At 41.6% G+C, this 20,928-nt stretch overlaps 1 protein-coding gene across 2 annotated transcripts in view; it reads left to right on the top strand.

Annotated features, from left to right (window-relative positions):
- The window catches only part of asic1c (acid-sensing (proton-gated) ion channel 1c), an 80,573-nt gene continuing 59,645 nt past the window's right edge, over positions 1 to 20,928 (top strand). For both annotated transcript variants that reach the window (XM_031865337.1, XM_031865339.1), the window contains exon 1: positions 1 to 1,565. In XM_031865337.1, coding sequence (XP_031721197.1) covers positions 1,011 to 1,565 — 555 coding nt within the window. In that variant the 5' untranslated portion in view covers positions 1 to 1,010. The remainder of the gene's footprint in view (positions 1,566 to 20,928) is intronic.

A 20,928-nucleotide genomic window follows, 5' to 3' on the forward strand; every position in this document is an offset into this window, starting at 1 on the left:
AGTGGTGGGAGAGAGAGAGAGAGAGAGAGGAAGCGAAAAAGAGAGTGAAAGGCTCCACACGGCAGAATATAAATCTGTATGTTAGCAGGACTAAAGCTGGAGGTGTCGGAGCGCCTTTAGTGGTAATGCCGGTGGGGGGGTGGCCATAAAGCATCAAGAGGTGTTTTTTTCCCCTTAACTGAGGATCTTTTGCAAATAAGGAAGTGGAACCCGCAGGAGCTGCGAACGCTGGTTGTCAAGCACATTGGTGTGCTGGTCGGAAGGTCTCTGACCCCCTTCGTTTTTTAATTTTTGGGGGAGAAAAGAGGAGCCAAAAAAAAAAGCCACGAGAGGAAGGTGGCAGCGAGGGGACCAGTGAGCCATTTCTCTCTTTATTACTTCCATTCACAAAACCATTGCATCCCATTATCACAGCGATGTAGAGGCATTCTCTCCGGTTAGAGGAGGAAGGGTCCCATTGACTGCTGAGGCTTATTAGCACCTCTCTCCAAACGCTAGACCTTTTCATTGCAGCCCCTCATCTCCCGCCTCTATCCTCTAACGTCTCCTATGTTCTTCTCTTTCTCCTTGTCCTTTTGTGTTCTTGTCCCTTTTCACACCACTCAGGAATCAGGAGGCTTTGCGTTTTGGTAGAAGTGGGTGTTTTTCTGGTGCTGTCATTGTATTTGGTGGCGCTACAAAGGACAGCTGAGCGGGGAGTGAGAGAGCGAGACAGCTTTTGGAGATAATAAAATTGCAGCCAGAAACAGAGGGGTGGGGGGGACCTGGGACTACAGGAACAGCTGACAACCACTGGGTGCTGAATTGTGATGAAAAGAAAACTGTTACAGAGACTGACAAACCATTTTCAGGTGGCTATTTATTGGGACAATTACCACTTCTTGAGGGAATAAAAGGAGCAGTGTGCCAAAACCAAACACTGCTGGTTGGATTCTGCTACTGCTGTTGCTAAGCGAAGTCGTTTAACCTGAAGTTCTTGGGCAGACAGTGTTGAGCATCACTCTACAGCCATGAAAGGGAGCTCAGAGGAAAGCATTGGGAGCACCAGGCCCTCCGACCTGCAAGCGTTCGCTAACAGATCCACCCTACATGGCATGAGTCACATATTCTCCTATGGGCACATGACGTTCCGTCGGTTTCTTTGGAGCCTCTCCTTCCTCGGTTCGCTGAGCTTATTGATGCTGGTCTGCATGGATCGCGTGTCGTATTACCTGGAGTACCCCCACGTCACCAAGCTGGACGAGGTGGCGGCGACCAACCTCACCTTCCCAGCGGTTACCTTCTGTAACCTCAATGAGTTCCGCTTCTCCCAAATCACCAGAAATGACCTGTATCACGTGGGCGAGCTTCTGGCCCTCCTTAACAATAACTACCAAATAGCCAACCCGCACTTGGCTGAGCCCGAGGTTCTCGCTGCCCTAAAGGATAAGGCAAACTTCCAGAACTTCAAGCCAAAGCTGTTCAACATGACTGATTTCTATAACCGCACAGGTCATGACATCGGTGAGATGCTACTGCAGTGCACCTTTCGAGGAGAGGATTGCTACCCGGTGAACTTCACCACAGTAAGTGCTCTATTATCTTAACATGTTGTAATTCTGCACAGTGTGCTGTATTCTCCTGCCAGACCTGGCAGCCTGTCCCTGTCTTTTATGGTCAGATGGAGCTTTGAGTTTTATTGTAGCGGTAGAGCAATTTATTTGAAACACATGCCTGGCTTTGATGCATCTGGTAGTCTGATATAGTGTTATTGTTGTGGTTGTTATTTCGTAAGTGTTGTCAGTACAGACGATGTTGTTGTTGGTGTTGTATTGTGTGCTGTGGTTGATGTGTGTGTTCTGCTGAGACCAAATTGTGCATTAAACTTGTGATAAGGGAAAGGTCCTAAGGTGAAACGCTGCAAAGATTTCCGTTTTTTCCTTTACTCTTTTTGATGTCTTAAGACATCATTTTAGTTAGGTGTTGCGTCTCCCTGTATGTCGAGGGGAGATTGTGTCCATGAGGGGTTGTACTGAGGTCAAACTGATGGTTTAAGCACACACACACAAGCATTTTGTTTTTGCAAATCTGACAGACGCTTTAATAACGAATCGAAGTTCTTAACTGATTATTGCTTTGTTATGAGGCTGGAGTCACCGTGCTGTCTGTTGTCATTATTCTTCCCACCTCATTCAAATATTCATCAGTGCTGCTCCGAGTGATCTCTTTCAGTTATTTCTCAGCAGTCGGTGGAAACAATTTATTTGTTGTGCGTCTCAAATGTCTAAATAAAACCGATTCTTCTACAAAGATTGTTTTTTTAGAGATCATTCAGAAAAGGTGCCGCGTTATCACCGAGCAGTCCCACTGTGTGCTTTGATTTATTCATCAACACTCCAGTTGGCCACGCATCCAATCACGCACAACTCTTCATTCACCATTCAGTGTGAATGAAGTTCACTAAACTCCTAACTGCTCATTTAAACGCGTAAGCAGTAACAAAGATTGGCCCCACAGTAGTTTTTAAGTATATTAGTTAAAGCAGAGACCTGGATCTCGGTGACATCAGACTATATATCCTCATGAAGATCTGAGCACACCCAAGCACTGCAGCTGCATTATAATGTACACTGTGAGATGTAATATCTTTAAAAAGTGACACTTACACAGGGAGTATAAGTGGGCTTTTAATGGAAAAGATGACCTTATTGCACTTATCCTAAAGCAGAGAAGCTATGTAGTCACAGAGCAACTTAAATTAGTGCTCCAATTTAATCAGCGTCAGGAAATCTATCGAATGAGAAAGTGATTAAAGATATCACTGTAAGTGTGTTATGTCATTGCTCCAAACATTTTCCTGTCATGCAATCTGTGATCTCCACTCGTACTCCAATCAAATGCAGGGATATAAGTTTGAGTTTAATCAGACTGTTTAGTTACTTTTAGAAGTTTTTACGAGTGAAATTGAGACCTAAAGCTCTCCTTGGCTTAGTCTGGATTGCCCATTATTTCATTTAAAGAAGAATACACTGGGCAAAAAGAGAAAGAATAACACAGATGCAGCCTGGGGACAGGCAGCGCTGCAATATCACTTGTTTGTTTCACTTCCCACTCTTATTTTAAGACGTTTCATTATTCTCACTGCGTCTGTGTCCTATATCCCGTATCTTCAAGTGCAGGTGCATGGAGTAACACCTAAGTTACTTATCTCTCGATTGAGTCGATCCACTCCCAGAAATACCATTTCTAATCTGCCCTGTATCTTTAATCAAGCCTGCAAGAAATCACCACAGATGGCTAGTTTTTAAGGAAACTGACTATAATCTTCAGAGTTGCTCAAAACTCTTCTCTGCTGTGTGAGCAGATGAATTCCTAATGAAATATTGATTTTATGTTTCAATTTGTATCGCGGATACTGTGAATTTGAAAAAGTCTCCATCTACATGTTTGTCTCTAAGCGGCACTCAAGAGTGTCTTGAGAAACGAATCATTCATGTAAAGCTAATTGCCGTTGTGTTGCTTAAATCAAAATGCATTCAGCGTCACACGGTAGAAACAGTTAATGAATTTGGATTTGCTGCGTGTTTACTCGCTTTTGTTGGGACAAATTTGTTGGTCCAACAAACTGTGACCTTTCACCTGGCATGAGATTTGAACAGTCTTGTTGATCCCCATCAATCATTGTGTGTGTGTGTGTGTGTGTTGTTTGGATGGAGCGGTAAAGCATTGCCACGCCACACTGCATTGTGCTCTCAATGGACAGAAATGTGTTTGTCAGGACTTGGATGAATGCCAGTATTCCTGATGCGTTTGGTGCTGTATCTGATAATAATCTCACATAACTAGCTGCGAACACTGAGGCTCGCTCACTAATGGAGTAACTTGAGTTCATAACCTGCTTCAGTGGGGGAAAAAAGACATCTCAGCTGCAGTTTATTAGACATTTTCAGCAGAAAAAAAGGAAATGTTTCTAATATAGCAGGTTGTATGTTGTTGACTTTGTCCATGCTGTTCTCTTTTCCAAACACAGACTCACTATTCACTGACAGTATACTGATATTTAGATGACTACTACAGGACATTTTCAACTATTTAAATTCCCCTACAGACACGTTGAGAAGAGGATTTACAATGCAAAGGACTTGTGGAAGTGATGAGCTTTGACCTTGAATAAATGAAGGAAGAATTCCATTAAGTCTGGTTCATGACGCATTTGGGAAACTTAGCATTCAAAAATGTTTTGCATTGTAATGGGCAGGCGGGCGGGCGAGGGGAGAATGTCACTTTGTGCTTCCAATGCAATTAACAGCCTTAATCCCTCCTGCTGATTCTGTTGGACACGTGTTATCAATGCCATGAAACATTTACATTTTTCTTTAAGACCATGGCCAAATTTAAGAATATTTTGTTCCACTAGATGAACATCAAAATACCCACTTGAACATGAAAGTTATCAAAGAAGTTATCTGTCAGTTCTGAGGTCAGGGCAAGCTGTTTCAATATTTAAAATCAGATTTTTCCGCTGCAGTTGCTCTCTCTTTTTTCATAATCTTCAGATGAGTATATTCTCTAACCCCCAGATTCTTCTCTCAGAGTGAGCTTCATCTTCAGAAAGATGAAAGACATTTAAAACAACCTCTTCTGTGAGATATAAAAATCTACCTTCCAGTCTGACAGTGAACCAGAGTTCAAATCTCCTCCTGAAATCTCCTAAAAGCTGCTTTCCATCCCGGCTATATTAGCAATCCTGTAACCACGACTAAGGCTTTTTTTCTATTGAAAGATCATAGTAGGATTAACTAGATTTCAATTTCATCACTTTTTTTTCACCATATCAACAATAGTGTAAGTGAATTTACTGGGGATTATACAGATTGGAATTTCAAAGATGGTATTTGGTCCTAAATGGCTGTGTTCCTGTCAAGAAAATGACCTTTATCAATATGTATTTATTGACTCTGAAAGACGGCACGAGTCGCCTGCAAACTCACGCTGTATGTAAATGAGCCTTCAGTAGGTGATAGACTGCAGCTAGTGAACAAGAGGTTGATTATCATAATCTGATGGTGTGGATGTGGCGCCACATTCTTAAGTCTTGACGGGTCATGACAGGTCCCTCTCGGCTACATTTCTGTCCATTTCCTAAGGAGTGTATAAAATCAGTATTCATCATCACATTTGGCTGAGGCTCGGTCTTTAAGATGCGAGTTGTCTTTCATCTTATCACCCGGATGACAGCAGGTGCCAAAGGGGAGGAAACCCGGCTACAGTTGAGTCGAGGCTGACTGACGCAATGTGACTTGTGGATCTACGCGTTGGATGTTTAGGTTTTTTTTCAGGCAGAGGTCCTCAACATTTCCCCTCTGAACAGATTGACACAAGAGCCCGAGGATGCATCTCTGTAGCCCCGATGTCGTTGTCTCATCACAGCTTATCTTCAGCGGTGGTGTATATGTCGGCTGATTTGCACAAATGGAGTGCAATAAAAGCCGCGTCAAAGAGAGACATTTGAATACACAATTTTATGATTTCATTGTTTGCAGAGCAGGTTCTTTTGTTGACAACACGCTGAGTTGGCGGAGTAAAATATCACAGTTTAGCAGATGGTGATGCAGATTGTGTTAATAATGACTATAATGATTAACTGTAAAGAAAACCCCACAAAAACCCCTGTAAAATATGTTTGTCTCAACTCTTTGATCAATGACGTGTCAGTTTGTGAATATCTTTCTTACAGAGGACATGTGGACTTGTCAAGCACAGGTGTGGCTCCTAACATTAATAACAGCTGCATTGTGTTTGATTGTGGCAGTGCCAGGACCCTGGAACCCACACAGAATGGAGCTATCATTAAAGCACCATTTATTGATTTTTTTTTTTATGCAACATTAGCATTTATTTGGAGTCTTGTTTCTGGCCATCTGATGCACGTTAGTCGGACATTCCCTCTCCTGGTTAGCTCTGCTTTTTTGTTTCCATAAGAAGAAAGATATCTGGTTCTTAAGCTGCTTCATGCTCAACAATGTTCATCAGCTAGTCGTTAACTTTGTCTGCCTGCTGCTGAATGCTGTTTATCACAGCTTTGCTAACAGCTGCTTTAAACTGCAGAGTCAGTCGTTGATAATTAGCTGTTGGGTCATCAAATGTGGGGCCTGCTATCAGGAGGGTCCATGTAGTGTTGTTGGGAAATTAGCAGGATTTAATCGATGCGCATGCTCAAACTTCTGTTTACATCCCGGTATCTTCTTACCAAGTGTAACCAGACACAGGAAGACACAACACACAGAGGGCTGCTTGTAGTCAGGAACATGGCAGCTGACACTAACACGTGACGCCCAATGTAGACATACACGGATACACAGTGAGAGCATGTAACAACACTTCACAAAGCTACTTCCCATGAAATGGTATTTGCAGCAGTAAGACACCAAATCCACAAACTGCGCCAGCGGCCACTGTATGAACCCACTGTAGTCGAGTTGCTGCCGTTATGGAACAAAGCTATCCTCCGAATTCAGCTGGTGGGGACAAGACGTCTTTAAATCTGCATCATTAAGCTGATCGGTTTCAGTAAGAAAAAAAAAAAGAATATATCTAGCTGCGCTAACAGCTGCTCTGCAAGAGCAGCCGGAACGTTATGTGCACAGGGTCAAAGGGAGGCAACATTGGAGAAGGAAGAAAACAAGATGCTCCGCTGAATAATGTTTCATGTCTTTGGTGTTGTGAGAACTTAGCAGAGTGTAGAGGACGTACTCTGTAAACTCAGGAACATAGGGAGATGGGAAAACAGGAGAGCATATTTGGAAAGTAAGGTAACTTGTAAATACAAACAACAACGGAGCTACGGTGTGATGCATTTTTTAAATGAAAAGTGTCGTTTTCTATATTTTTCATGGCTGGCAAAAGTAAATGATCTAGTTCGTACGGTGGTTTAAGGGATTTAAACCATATGCTGGGTTATGTTTGACATATTGTCAAACATAACCCAGCATATGGGTCTTTTTCGGCTGACTTTCATATTGAGTTTACTATTACCAGTGCTGAATTAAAGTTGCCTTGGCAACATAGGAATAGAATATTTCTGTGTGGCAAATTCTGATCACACAGCTTTGGCTTGACTTCAGGTCGTACCAAATGTCCTCTTCTTTGGTATGAAGACTTGTCATGTTTTATGACATGTTCACCCTAAAAAGAAAAGATTTGTATTATCGTGGTTATATAAATGTAACTTATGGTGCTGTTACATAGACCGCCCTGTTAATACTGGTGCTCGCCTGATGTTGTCTGCATGCAAGCACCAAGGCTAAAACCCAACAAATATGGATTGAAGCAGAATATTTCATTAGATACAAACATGTTGTGAATTTTGGAAATGATTACACAATTTTGACTTTTGGACTTCACAATGCTCCGGAGTTATTAGAAATGTTTAGATCACACAAGTCGGAAACAATCCGCGCAGCTGAGCCACCAAAGTAATCTAATGCTACAAGTAGTATAGTGATAATAATTTCAGTTTAGCACGATCTTTATCTGCAACTGTGCAGAACGGAAAATTCTAATTAACAATTGGTCTATTCAGCCCTCGATCCTGTCCTGTATTGATGATTTTCATATTCTGTTTTCTGATTAGGAAGGCACTCAGGTTACAATTTGTCGCTGTCCATTGAATATTGTGAAGGGCCTCCAAAACGTCCGTAGCCTCGAGAAATATTGAAATGCTTCCGCGCGAGTCCCCTGCTAATGTTTGCAACCCGACCTGTAACACTGGGGTCTCCATTACTTAGAGCAGGGCATGACAAAAACACACAGAGAGAAATAAGAGCTGTGTGTGTGTGTGTGTGTGTGTGTGTGTGTGTGTGTGTGTGTGCGCTAAACAACAGCATCCATAAGAGGGAGAAGAGTGGTTACAAAAAGAGATATCGCTCTGCCATGGTTTTCAGTATCAAACCAGATCTAAAAATAAATGTTCGTTGGCAAACCGCGGGCTGTAAAGTGAAAAAAAAAAAAGAGGCATCATTGCATCCGAAGCAGTTACTTTGGAGTTTAGCGGCGTAGTTTGAGTGAGGCACCTTCTGAATTACTGAAGTATTCAACGTATACCCTCCTCTGGGTCGATTCATCGAGATTCATTGATAATCTACTTGAAAATAGCTGGAGAATTGCTTCATTGTCCGTCTCACAGAGCAAAGCTGCAGCCAGCCCCGTTACAGTCTTTCATGTGTGGCATTAATTGCTAACGGGAGACTTTTGTTCCCGACAAGGCAATGCCTCCAGCCAGGTACATTAGTATACCACACTGTCTTTGGGATGAGCTCAAGGAACAAAAGTTGCTTTCCATGCTGTTGTTCCCTAACCCGCAAGCCATAACATGTATGCATACAAGTTAAACATCTACCAAGACTAACAAGCTGGTGACCTAACGGGCTAATTCACAAGGTTTATTTAATGGGGACTAATTATTACAACATAGGCTGAAAAGATGTTTGATGGTGAAATTCATATGAGCAAGACACTTTTGTTATAACCTACCCAACATCAGCAGGAACATTTTCGCAATATGACAAATATTTGACTTTCAGTGTCATCTCAGAAAGGTCCAACTTGACTGCAGTTTTTATCGTTTCTCCAGCCTAAGCCTGCGACTCTCGTCTGCATTCCAGTCAGGGTGTCTCCAATGAGCCTAATCTCTGCCCAAGATTGCCTTACTGTAAGTCACCGCTCGCATTTGACAGCAGATAACAACATTAGGTCTTACAGCCTGCTGCTGCAGCCAAACAACAAGTAGGCTGTAATATCGCCTTAAAGCATTCCTAACGGGACTGATGCTGTCCTAAAGGTTGGTTTATAGTGACTTAAAAAGCAGGACAGGCTGGAAGTCTGGTGATGATCACTACATAGTACATCTTTTGCATCTTTTCTGGTCTTTATAAAAAGATGAATTATGTCGAGAAAACAAGGTTATATTTCTGTGATCATCAGTACAAAAATAATACAAACGGCCTTCTGCGTTCTTGTACTCTTCTTGTTCTTGTTGTTGCTGTGACAGGTGTTACTTTGATGGTACTTGCTTCAGACCTTAGTTTGAAATAAAGGTGGGCGGTGTGGGCAAAGTTAGTATTGGCTGATTACCACTGCTGTGCGCATGAATGCAGTAGCACTGTCTATGTGACGGTATTTACTGAGGTGCATTAATAACAACATAAAACACTAATAACAAGAAGTATTGTGCTGCTTTAGTGACATACGTCCGTGCTGCTAACCTAAAGGTGAACCTGTCTGTTCAGACAAACACAAAGCAAATAGTAGAGGTAGTGCGGTTGTATACTAACTTAATGAAAATGCGTGATTAGACTGGAATTCGCCAGAAAACTAAAATGTTTCATTGACCGTAATGCCAGACTTTTAAACATGGAGAGGTCATTTTAAAATGTAATACGGCTAAAATGAAAGTAAAATGTGTTTCTCAAGTATCAGGACCTCACATAAGGAAGTTCACATTGTCAGTACTGCAGTTTGAAACTAGAAGGATGCGTTGGTGCGTTGCTTAACTGATATTAGCGAATGGAAAAGAGCACTTGACTCACTCAATTCAGTTATTGTTATACATTTTTGATCAGTGCGACCTCAAGTTAATGTGAGTACGTCAATTAATATCCCTTGATTCAATTACTTTAGACCCGCGTGTCGCCATTGTGGGGAAACACAATCAAGCCATTCATGCTGTAAACAAAGGTTAATCTAGTTTAACTTGCGTTCACGACGCGCAAGTATAGAACAACAGATAACCTGAAGATGATGTTGCCTTTGCAAGACAAGCACTTCTATATTTTTTGGTGTTGCCTGGTCACAGCGAGCCTTCTGCACCTTCTATTTGCATGAGTGCTTTTTCCATTAACGTACAACAACACAAAGAGGAAAGCACAAATTAATATGTCTCGGAGTAAATCGATTCTGCCTCCTACATGTTCAGAATATTTATGAATTCCTTCCAGATTTTGCCCAGAGCTTGGAAACTGGCGGCTCCCTTTACTTCCTTACATTTCGGCTCGTGGAACCACTAATCACACGGACAGTATTGCGCTGGAAATCATTTCACCTGCCATTACCTTGATTGTGACCCACGTCGCACCATCATAAACAGGGCTGCAGTGCTAAACTCATTTACATTCATGGGCCGTGGTGATTTATTAATCTTCGCCGAGACTGGATTACTGATGTGAAGGCCAAATTGTCAGTATGTTCCTCTGTATTGTACAAGCTCCGGTTTGTGATGCAACACCGCTCCGGTTTGTTTATGGGTAACAAAATGCTTCCCCTCGCACGTCTCCTGTAGGAATAATAAATAGTTAGAACAGCATTTCTTCACCTACCAAAAAAAGATTTTGAGGATATTTTACCCGAAATGGTAAAAAAAAAAGTTGTTTGTCTGCTTTTATTTTGCTTTGATATGACATAGCTTGCCGTCTTAAATTACTATTCGTAATGAAATGAATCTGAGAGAGATTGGTGTGTGCCTCTGAGCTTAACACTGTCTCCTTTTTTCTTCCATCATTAAACCCACTTAGTTTGCTCTTGGTATATAATGTGCTCTGTCATGTTTTGTGCTTTAACCACCGTGGCCCAATACAACTAGGCTTCAAAATCCTTTCATTTGCGGTTAATGCTAAATCCAGAATATCTCTTTACTTAACACAAGGGTTTTATAGGGGTGGCAGTGTTATATGCTTTAATTCTCATTTTTACAGCTTGTGTGTAACATTTTGTACAGAATCATCGATACTGACTCACAGTGTCAGCTGAGATATGTTGAGAATCAGAATACGCTTTATTGACAAGTAGGTTTTCACTTACAAGGAATTTGCCTCGGTGTTTGATGCATACAATGACACATATTAAGAGGAAATAAAAGCACAGGCAAAGTACTGCAAAAGTTAAGAACATAAATATTGGATGGGAAAACCACAATATAAACTACTATAAAAAATCCATAGTGGGTCAATTGCCCTCAAACACTTTAGTACTTGCGAACATCCAATCTTACGGTGATGTGGCTAGAAATAGAGATACCATCACAAATAGGCTTTGCAAAAGGTTTATTCTTACACACTGTTGTGGTCTGCAGTTGCAGAACATGCTGCGCTCATGGATACAGAGCAGGGAGATGAAGTGATAGCCTGCAGTCAATGACCGCATCACACCTTTGCTATGAGAGGAACAGACCACTCGGCATTCCTCAGCTCCTATGTGTAGAGCGGTCATTTCAATGTTTATTCTGCACATCAATTAATGCAAGGAGTTATTATAGGGGAATGTTTGACCTGTATTGATTTATTTATTTTTAGCAGCTTGCTGTTTTCCAGCAACATGTGAAACAACGTGTGTGTGATGTTTCACATTTAAAGATAGGATTCCACCGGTAGTTTCATGTTTATGCTCCTTGTGTTACTCGCACCAGTTGAATTGCACTGAGCTTGTTTTCTGAATGAAGTTTGGATCGATAGGTGCTAGGCTCTGCTAACATCTTAGCTGCTTCATCAATACTTAAAATAGCGCCATCTAGGCCTAAATATGGTAGCGGTGTTATTGTTTGTACTATAGACAGTCTACGGTTTATTATAGTAGAATTTTGTCCGGTTCTGTTTGCGTCTGCACATTTACTCTGTCTGTAAATACACAGCATGAAAAAGTTCACTTTGTGTTTGTGCGACAACACCGTTAGTGTTGTTGGTCTCCTCTTAAACCTTAAAAACAAAATAATTTCATTATTAACTCATCTAATAACTAAATTAAAATAATACATTTTAACGTCAAAGAAAACCAGCAAATATTCACATTTAATAAGCTGGTGGATGAAGATGTTTTGTTGTTCTTTAAAAATTATTTAAAAGATTAATTGACCATTGACCATCAGCAGATTAATGTTGTTTGATTTCTAAAGAGATCTTGAATAAACATAATTGTTATTCTAGCTTTCAGTGGGTTGTAAATATAGTATATTATCTTATGATTTAACCACCTGTTTTTTCTTTTTTTTATATCTCTCTCCATCCTGTGAGAGGATGGAGAGAGATATAAAAAAACTCCAAAAAAACTCCAAGATTCAAAGGATGTAGCCAACAGGAATGACAAGGGAGCACATTGTCTGCCCTTTGAAAACTCACTGGATCATAATTAATTGTGTCACCCTGTACTGGGTCCGTCTGTGATCTTACTGCACACCAGTTAAACAACTGATTTTCCACACCATCAAATAAACCATCGTATCTACTGCAGTGCGTGAAACTGAAATTTAAATAGTTAATAGAATTACGCAGGACTGCTGATGATCAAGCAGGTAATATTTGTGACCGCTAGCTACAAATTAATAAAGAACAAAAACAATTAAATCCATATTTCCCATGCTCTGCAATAACTAAAGTGCCACTAACGACCCTGTATCAATCCATTCACACGGATAAAAGCTAAATAATTAAAGTCTTGGTGTTCTTCAGATCTAAACACGATTACCTGCTTTTGTTGAGCCTTAAATGTTTAATCATTAGCAGGTTAAATAGATCAAAGCTTGATGAATTAGTTCTCTAATTTCAGTGTGAACTTCCCAGTGAATCAATATGTGAGCATGAGCACAATGAGAGAAAAAGACTTAAAGGGGACGCAGTGTGCTCATTTTGGGTTTCTACTAGAACGTGTTTACTTTGCTCTAATGTATATTCATACTGTCCCTGTACTCACCCTCCATCTGAAACACTCTGTTTTAGTGTTTCTTTTAGCCCCGCTCCTGAAAAAGCCCATTCTGCTCTGATTGGCTTGTAAAAATAAAAAGAATAGTGCGTCTTTGCAAAGGCAGTTCTCAGTCAGAGGTTAAAAATGCTTAAATAGGTTAGTTGTATATATTCTAATGAGCCTGTATGTGACGTTTCAGAAACCCAAATTTATGCGCACTAACAAAAGAACAGTTTCTCATAATCTGTCCCCTTTAGTTCTAACTCATGAATTTGGAACTCCTGATTTGTCCTGACATATTCAAAGAATAGGTTCTGACGAACGTGTATTGTTTATTTATTGAGTATTTAATTTATTATATGTGTTGATTTTTAATTCAGTCATTTTACTTTGTGGAAAAAAAGGCCACAGACTTCTGTTTGTGTAAGTACATTTATCTCATTTTGTCTCACTCAAGGATGATGAGCATATTTCTGTTTCCGAAAATAATCGGATGACGATACCGAGCTAGAAAACTTTTCCATTTCCATTTATTGTGCAGCATCCACTCAGCTGGTCTTCTGCTCTTCATTCTTCACACATGCACAAACTCTTTGCTCTTGCGCGTCTTTTGTAAATTTGCTTTGTTGTTTGATCAAACTCATTACATCACATGTTTGCTCTCACTTGTTTGAACCTGAACTCTTTCACAGCGACGGCCCTCGGTAGTGACCTCGCGTTTATATTTCTTACAGCTGGTAGTATAACAATACCCGACTGTTGCTGTAGGAGGTTTCCTGTGTACACTTGTTTGGTGATTGATTCACAGTCTGACAACTGTAACACGCCCCAATTTATCGCTCTTTCCCGTCTTCCTTTGTGTTTTCAGGAAGACGTTTGTCATAACTATGCACTCCTCTGAGACTCATTATGGCGGTGGAACTGGAGGAAATAAAGTAATGGTTCCACCGGGGACACGATTCTCGCCAGAAGCACATTTTTTGGAATGTAAAGCCTCGTCCCATGTGTGTTTGCTTGTTTAGGTTGGTTCAGGTTGTTGCAATGTGGACGCCAAAACTGCAACTGTGTTTGTATTCCCACTCACGCCCTTGAAAAGTGCTAAATTGTCTGTTGTCATGGATATCTAAATCTGACTCGGGCTGAGTTCAGAGTTTGGCGTCATTCAAAATTACAATGCCTCTCGATTATTAATGGCTTTGCTTTGAAGCCTACGTGCCACCTGTGGAATTTAATGGAGGGCAGTGAAAAGTGGCCATTTGTGTGTTATTTTGGAGCACAGCTGGAAGTGCACTGGAGGTGTTTGTGAATGTGCTCCCTCAGCTTGCACTCACTGTAATCAGACAGTGTCTGTATCACCACCATATCTTTAGCGTTGCAGCGGTTTCAACAACAGTAAATGAGGGCCACAGCTCCCACTAAGTGAGCCGGAGGGGTTATGAGGAGGACATTGACAGAAGTGCAAAAACCCTGCAGGAGATAGTGAAGCACAATCTCACCGTTTGTACAGCAGTGGATTCTGCCACTGTATTGTTATCTGTAATTGTAATGACCTTACCTGGAAAGTGTTGTTCTGATACGTGCGAGGAGTGGTGACTCATCTAGTTTGCATTTTTCTGTAACTGTGCTTATCTCAAAGTGTCTCTGTTCTGCAGCACAGTTCGTATACCTTCCTGTCTCCTCTCTCTGCCTCCGTATCCGCAGATTAGGAAACCTTTGCTGCTGCTGATTCACACTTTGCCCGATACAACACAATCCGAAGCTCAGACTATTTTGATCAGAAAAAGTTTCCTGGTAGGATGACTGTTAGTAGGAGGCACCTGAAGTGTTTCCTCATTGCCCCCATGTTGAACGTAATTTCGGCAGCGCTGCTCTTATGGTAACCTAATGTTACACCATGCGTCATGCAACATGGTTATTCAGCCGTTTTTATATTTTCCTTTTCCTTAAATAATCATATGTATGAGTGTTCTCACTGAGTAACTTTAACGCTACAGACTGTTTGATTCTCTTAAGTTACTCCAGTGGTGAAGTACATCCATGGCATAACCACTTTAAGTTTTAATTTAAGCACTTAAAGAAAATACAGACAGTGATTAAATTAATCTGTGTGTCACAGCAATCCTTTTGAATTTATAGGTCCAATAATTTTCAGATCAGGCATCTGACAAATAGGGTCTATGATCATGTTACATATTTTTGTTTTTGATAGAAGATGATTGAATAAAATGCGGAGTAATTCTCCGCTCAGAATACAGTAATTACTAAAAAATAAATAATTTAAAAAAATTTAAAAAAGCACTGCACTTAACAATATCCTCTTTGCAGTTAACCAATGCAGCAGTCCGATAATTGATGTTCCCCTGAAAGCCAAGGGTGTCTCTCTTTCTCTCTCTCTCTCTCATCCCTGCTTTGTTTCACCTCCATCTTCCTCTCTGTCTCCGCCTCCCTCTCTTATATCTGCCGATAAAGTCTATCAGGAGTCTCTATGCATGAGAGCCACGGGGGAACGTTCCTTCTTAAAGACACTCCTCACTGAACACCTAAAACGGCAATTGTTATAAAGAAACTGCAGCTTTGGTAGCTGAACTATAGCTCTTCTTAATGGCTGATTTTTGGCTCCTCGTTCGACAGCTGTAGTCGCTTGATAATGCTGCGATTGTCGAGATTCTATGTACTTGACACGCTAATGTCATATGGTAGCCGTGAGTCAAGATCATGTTCCTGCATGGACATCAGAGTCTCCATACGTCAGTGTGGCGCCGCTGTCCAGAGCTGAAGGAGATGTGTTTTCTCCTCAGTGGGTCGTGGGAAGGCTCTCTGCAGACGAGTCCATGTCTCACTCACTCTGCTTAGTCAGGCCCAACACGCCCGAGGCGGATCACTCTCTTGCCTGCATATAAATTAAAGCAGATAGCCTTGTCCGTGCTTTATTGTCTGCTGTGCCGCCGAGTGCTGTTTTCAAACTTCTCACAGGGTTATACTTCACTGAGGCTAATGACGGTAGCGTCGACCTCATTCGCATGCTTCAAGCTGAGGATGAGTAACGACCACCGTCATGGATTTATAGGAATCGCTGCAAATGAGTGATCGGTGATTCATTGCCGTTCTGCTTTCGACATGTTTTAATTACAGTTCCAAAGCAACACCGTTGTTTACAATCGCTCCATAAGGCACACTGTACATGAGTGCGTGTGTGTGTGTGTGTGTGTGTGTGTGTGTGTGTGTGTGTGTGTGTGTGTGTGTGTGTGTGTGTGTCACATTCTGAGGGATTTCTTGCGCCATAAATTATGGCCAGGCCAAGTCAATCCCATGACTGATCATGTGTTTCATTGGTTGAAGGCCAGACTGAGGACAAATCCCCTAAAATAAGTAAGAAATGAATATAGCGGCTAAAGAGAATCGCCGCAAGGCTTCAGACTAACTTCTTCCACTTGAAGCACTGGTGCGCTCCACTGAAAGCACATCGCTATCGACAGATAATCACTAACACCGATTCTCCACATTTCATAATGTGCAGATTGCTTACAGACATATGGCCCATAATAATCTGTACATGCACATCTTTCTCTGAATCAGCTAAAAGTCATCACTTAAACCTCAGAGTCATTGTTGGAGTTCAAATTCAGTAAGGCCATTTTCACAAAGGGAGACTTCGATTATGGGTTAACTGACTAACAGTCCGACTCACGATAGTGTACTTAGTCGAGCAAAAACAACCGACAACGTCCTCACGGCTTTATATTTCCAACCTGTTACTGCGGTCTTTGAAAACTCTTTATTTAATGTATCGATGTTGGTCACAACTCTTTCAAAGAAAATATCTGAGTGATTATGTATCGTTGTGTTGGCTGTCAGACTTTTTAAAACTCAAATATCGATATAAGTGTTGGCCTCAACAACACAGTTCCTCTAAACTCTCAACAGACGTCATGTAGGATGCAAGTGTTTTGTAACCTCTGTGTGTTCTGCAACAGCAATGTCTTATCTGCTCAATGCATTTCTTGAGTCTGTGTTTGGGTTCGCTAATCTAAATTGCTAGTGGAGAAGCTAATACAAGGGTTTAAGATGCAGAATAGAAAATCAGCCGTGGCTCTTTCATTATCTTAATGAACTCATTATGGGTCTGATAATTGTCCTCTGTTGGCACAACTGATTGATTGGAAGCTGTTGGCGAGTGATATTTCACCACAAGTTAATTTTTCTTTATTTCAGTATATGAGAAACTACATCCTGTAACCACACAGGCATATTTATTGCCACAGTAATTCCAGGCAATCCAATTGCCATGTTGTCATTGTAGATGCTGCTGCAATTACAGTTTCATCGGGGCTGATCTCATCTGTTAGATCATCTTCCCATCTCTTACACATGCATTATTAAAACAGTAAAAAAAAAGAAAAAGAAAGAACAATAGAAATGGAACATGTGAAAGGATTAGCTGGATTTATGTGAATCTGTCCACATGAAGTTTGGGAACAACCATTGCGCTAGGGATTTTCAGCATATACCACACATGGAAGGGTTACGATTGCTTCACATTGGTTTGGACAGACGACTGACTGCTGAATAAATTCTCAAAGGAAATAAGAAATCTCCACTAGCTGTGAAATGGGAGAGAAATAAGTCTTTTGAATGGGGAAAGGGGAGAACAAAAAGAGTAGCGGGCGGACAGTGTTTGGATAGAGATTGTTATGCAGTATTACTCATTGGTATGCATCTCATTTGAGACCTTTTTTGTTGTTTTTTACTTTATATCAGCAGCAGGGCAGTGCTCACTTAGACGGCTGTTCCTCCTAATTTGTCAGCTTAGGTCCGTCCTCACTCAGGCTTGTCACAGACTTGTTTGTCTCTTTTTTAAAGAGGATTTCACTCATGCCTTCACTCACAGCCCACACCCAGCCTCATTTATCAGCCCAATTTCCTCTCTCGTCTGCAAACCAAGAGCCAATGTGAGAAATGCCACGTTCTTCTCTGGTGTGAATGCGAGGTCCCATTCTCTGACATGTTTGGCACATGAAGGCAGCGCCTGGCCTGACACCAAAAACATCACTGTGAACACGGCGTGTGATAATGGTACAAGAATATGAATTCCGGCTTCGTTGTAGACACATACTGTACATTTAGCCGGTAAAATGCTTTATTGTGGTCACATCTTTGATACTCCAATGTCCCTGCTGTGTTGTTTCTGCACTGTATTTTCTAGTCTGAGTACCATCATTAATGTGATGTGTTTTTGTCTGCTCTGTTTCGACATGGTGGTTATTGCTGTTCATGGTGAAATGCTGAGTACTTCTTATTATGTACTCCAAACAATTGCTGCCAGCAGTGTAACATCTGTCACGTGCTGTGCAGCAGAGCATTTCCCCCTGTAAGACCTACATGCTTAGAAGGCCTGCGTGTAGATCGACTCTTCCGCTCTTATGCAGGGACATTAACAGAGGTATGTTCATGAAAAATGATCCGTGAAATATCAATAAAATCATGGGCATCTAAAATAGAGTTTTAGTAAGACTTTATGATGCGATTCTTCTAAAATCACAGTACGAAACTTCATGATTCTCAAGTTCAGCTTCTCCCTTCCAGACTTGGTGAAAGTCCCACATGCCACAGGCATGTTCTGGCAGAAGGGTGCTTGGCTTGCACCAGGGGGTGAGAAACAGCTCCCTCAGCCCTCCTCCAGTCTGACAAAACCAGCTCCTGCCAAGAGCCTCCTACTGCACTGCCACCTGGTCTTCTGTTGTAAGTCTAGTCCCAGCCAGAGACCCATCCATAAGGCAGCCATGTTTCCTTATGAAGCTGTAGTCCCCCCCCATCAGACCTCAGCAAGGACGCTGGCAACGACTTGTATGAATAAGTGAGAGTCGGTGCCAAATGTTTAGCTAATCGGCTTTGTTTAGGTGTGATTGAATTACTGGATTAAATAGGCAGAAAATGAATTGTTGACTTTTTAATACCCACAAATGTGTTGTTCCAATTAAAGAAGTCATTGATGGAGAGCATCGCTGTTATCGATGAGACGACTTTTCCAATCAAAAGGTCCGTTTCATAATTCTAAAATGGTAGATCCAGGAGTTAAAAAAAAGGAAAGAGTAACAGTTTAAGAAGGGACATTTGTGTTGAAACAACAGCTTTCTGTGGTTTCCAGAAATTGGTAAAGGCAATAGCATGCTTTTGATCTAGAAGGCCAGAGCCACACAGGGACCCAGACATTCAGTTATTCAGTACGAGGAGGGTTGAGGCTGACCTTTTTAAATGGAATTTTCTCTAAGAGCAGTCGCCAGTGACCAAATTTAAGTCTTCAATCTCGTAGATGTAAACTCTGACATTCAGAGCCCTTATGTTTATCTCATTGATTCAGAAAACGGCAAGCACCGAGACGTCGCAAGCAAATTCCCTGCTCTCGTCCCCTCCGCCCACCGTTTTTTTGCCTCCCTTTTTAGAGTCGGGCGAATGGTGAATACAAATTATATGTGATATTTAAACAGCCTTAACATTTGCCCAAATCAAACAGACATTGCCCAGAGCAGGTTGCTTTCATCTGCAGCGTGCTTCTGATGAGTGTAATTTGCCCTGCTATCTTTACTGAGAATACAGCATATTAGCTGTACGCTTAGAGGGGACAAGGCTGCTGTCGGAGGCTCCAGAACAAACTCCTGTCCCGCCAACTGTTGCTGATGATTCACAATAATCAATTAAATTACCAAATTATTCACAGAGAATCTAATTTTTACTTGGTGAATGTCTAATATTAATCAACGTTTTTATTAATTATTATAATGAAATTGCACATCCACAGTCATTAAGTCATGCCATAGTAAAGACCACATTTCAGAATCTTCTTTACAAGAAGCGACCATGAGTCACAGCACACGCTTCTCCTCCCAGCCCGGACTGGGTGATATGTTGACCGGAGTGGATCTGCAGATTCGTGTCAGGGCAGAGAAAAATGTTGGGCACACTCAGCTAATTTTCTCATGGCTGAGCGCCACTGGGGTTTACCCGGGCCAGGGAGCACCGCCTCCTGCTCGGGGAACACCGTATACACACAATCCATCATAGAGCCACCGCGACCAGCTGTCCAGCCAGCAACGGAAGCATGCTTCCTTGATTAATGGAGTAGCAGGGGGGCCTAATAAAGGTCTTGATGTACCTCGCGTCGTCTATAAGGATGTACATTTATTTTTTGCTGGCTTTATCTCATGGGACGATCACTGTTTTAACACCTGGTGGATTTATAGACGAGTCATCTTCTTCTACCTTTGCCAAGCCTACTAGTCTATTAAAAATGGTTCTATTTTTACTCCTAATGTGCTTAAATTGCAAACACAACTGCATTGTCACATAAATCAATATGAAAGATCAGCCATACGAGTGTGAGAATCCCGAGCCATGTCATTGGATCTGCCTGCCGCCATTGTCCTCGGACATCGTCAGACAGAAAGCAACATAAAGCGAGCAAATGATGAGGCAGCTGCATTGTCCCTTTTTTTCCCCTCCAAGTCTCCTGCTATATTGCAGTGGGGACCTGGGTTGAACATATGTAATTACACGGGCCTCTGTAGGTGGGATTAGGAACAAAATTAAAAAAGTGTGGATGGCAAATGGGAATACAAGAGCAGGGACAAAACCGAGCTTTCGTGAGTACATTGGTAACAAAAGAAAGTGCACCACCACTACGCCTGAGCCTATTGGCGATCTGTTGTTGTATCAACGATTGGCTTTTCCTCCAATTTTAACTTATCGGAGCTAAAATGTTGTAAAAATAAACACTTAAAATGAAATGCTCTCGAATTCTTCTGGGGCGGAATTTCTGCCAGCTGAGCCCTGTTAATCAGCACGAGTGACCATTTAATTTGAAATCCTTAATTACAAACCGGTTTGCCGTCTCTTCTCCATGGATCGGACACCGTTCATCTATGTTCTCCATATGCCTGTGATATTGTCGCACAGACACACAGAATAGAGTAATGAACCAGCATGTGTACAAATACATGAGTGGTCTGCATGTCCTTCACTGGCACACGTCTTTGACATAGCTTGGGCTCACCTTTGGCATCTGGCTAAAACCACAATATCCCCAAATATTAATTACTACGTCCGATTGGAACGCCTATCGACAATCTTGAGTAACAACGATTGGACGTCGTGAAAGTGCAAACGATCTCCCAGCCCTAAGCACCACTGTGTGTGTGTGTGTGTGTGTGTGTGTGTGTGTGTGTGTGT

Source organism: Anarrhichthys ocellatus, unplaced genomic scaffold (assembly GCF_004355925.1).
Source record: "Anarrhichthys ocellatus isolate YVR2014 unplaced genomic scaffold, GSC_Weel_1.0 scaffold32, whole genome shotgun sequence".
Classification (NCBI taxonomy): Eukaryota; Metazoa; Chordata; class Actinopteri; order Perciformes; family Anarhichadidae; genus Anarrhichthys; species Anarrhichthys ocellatus.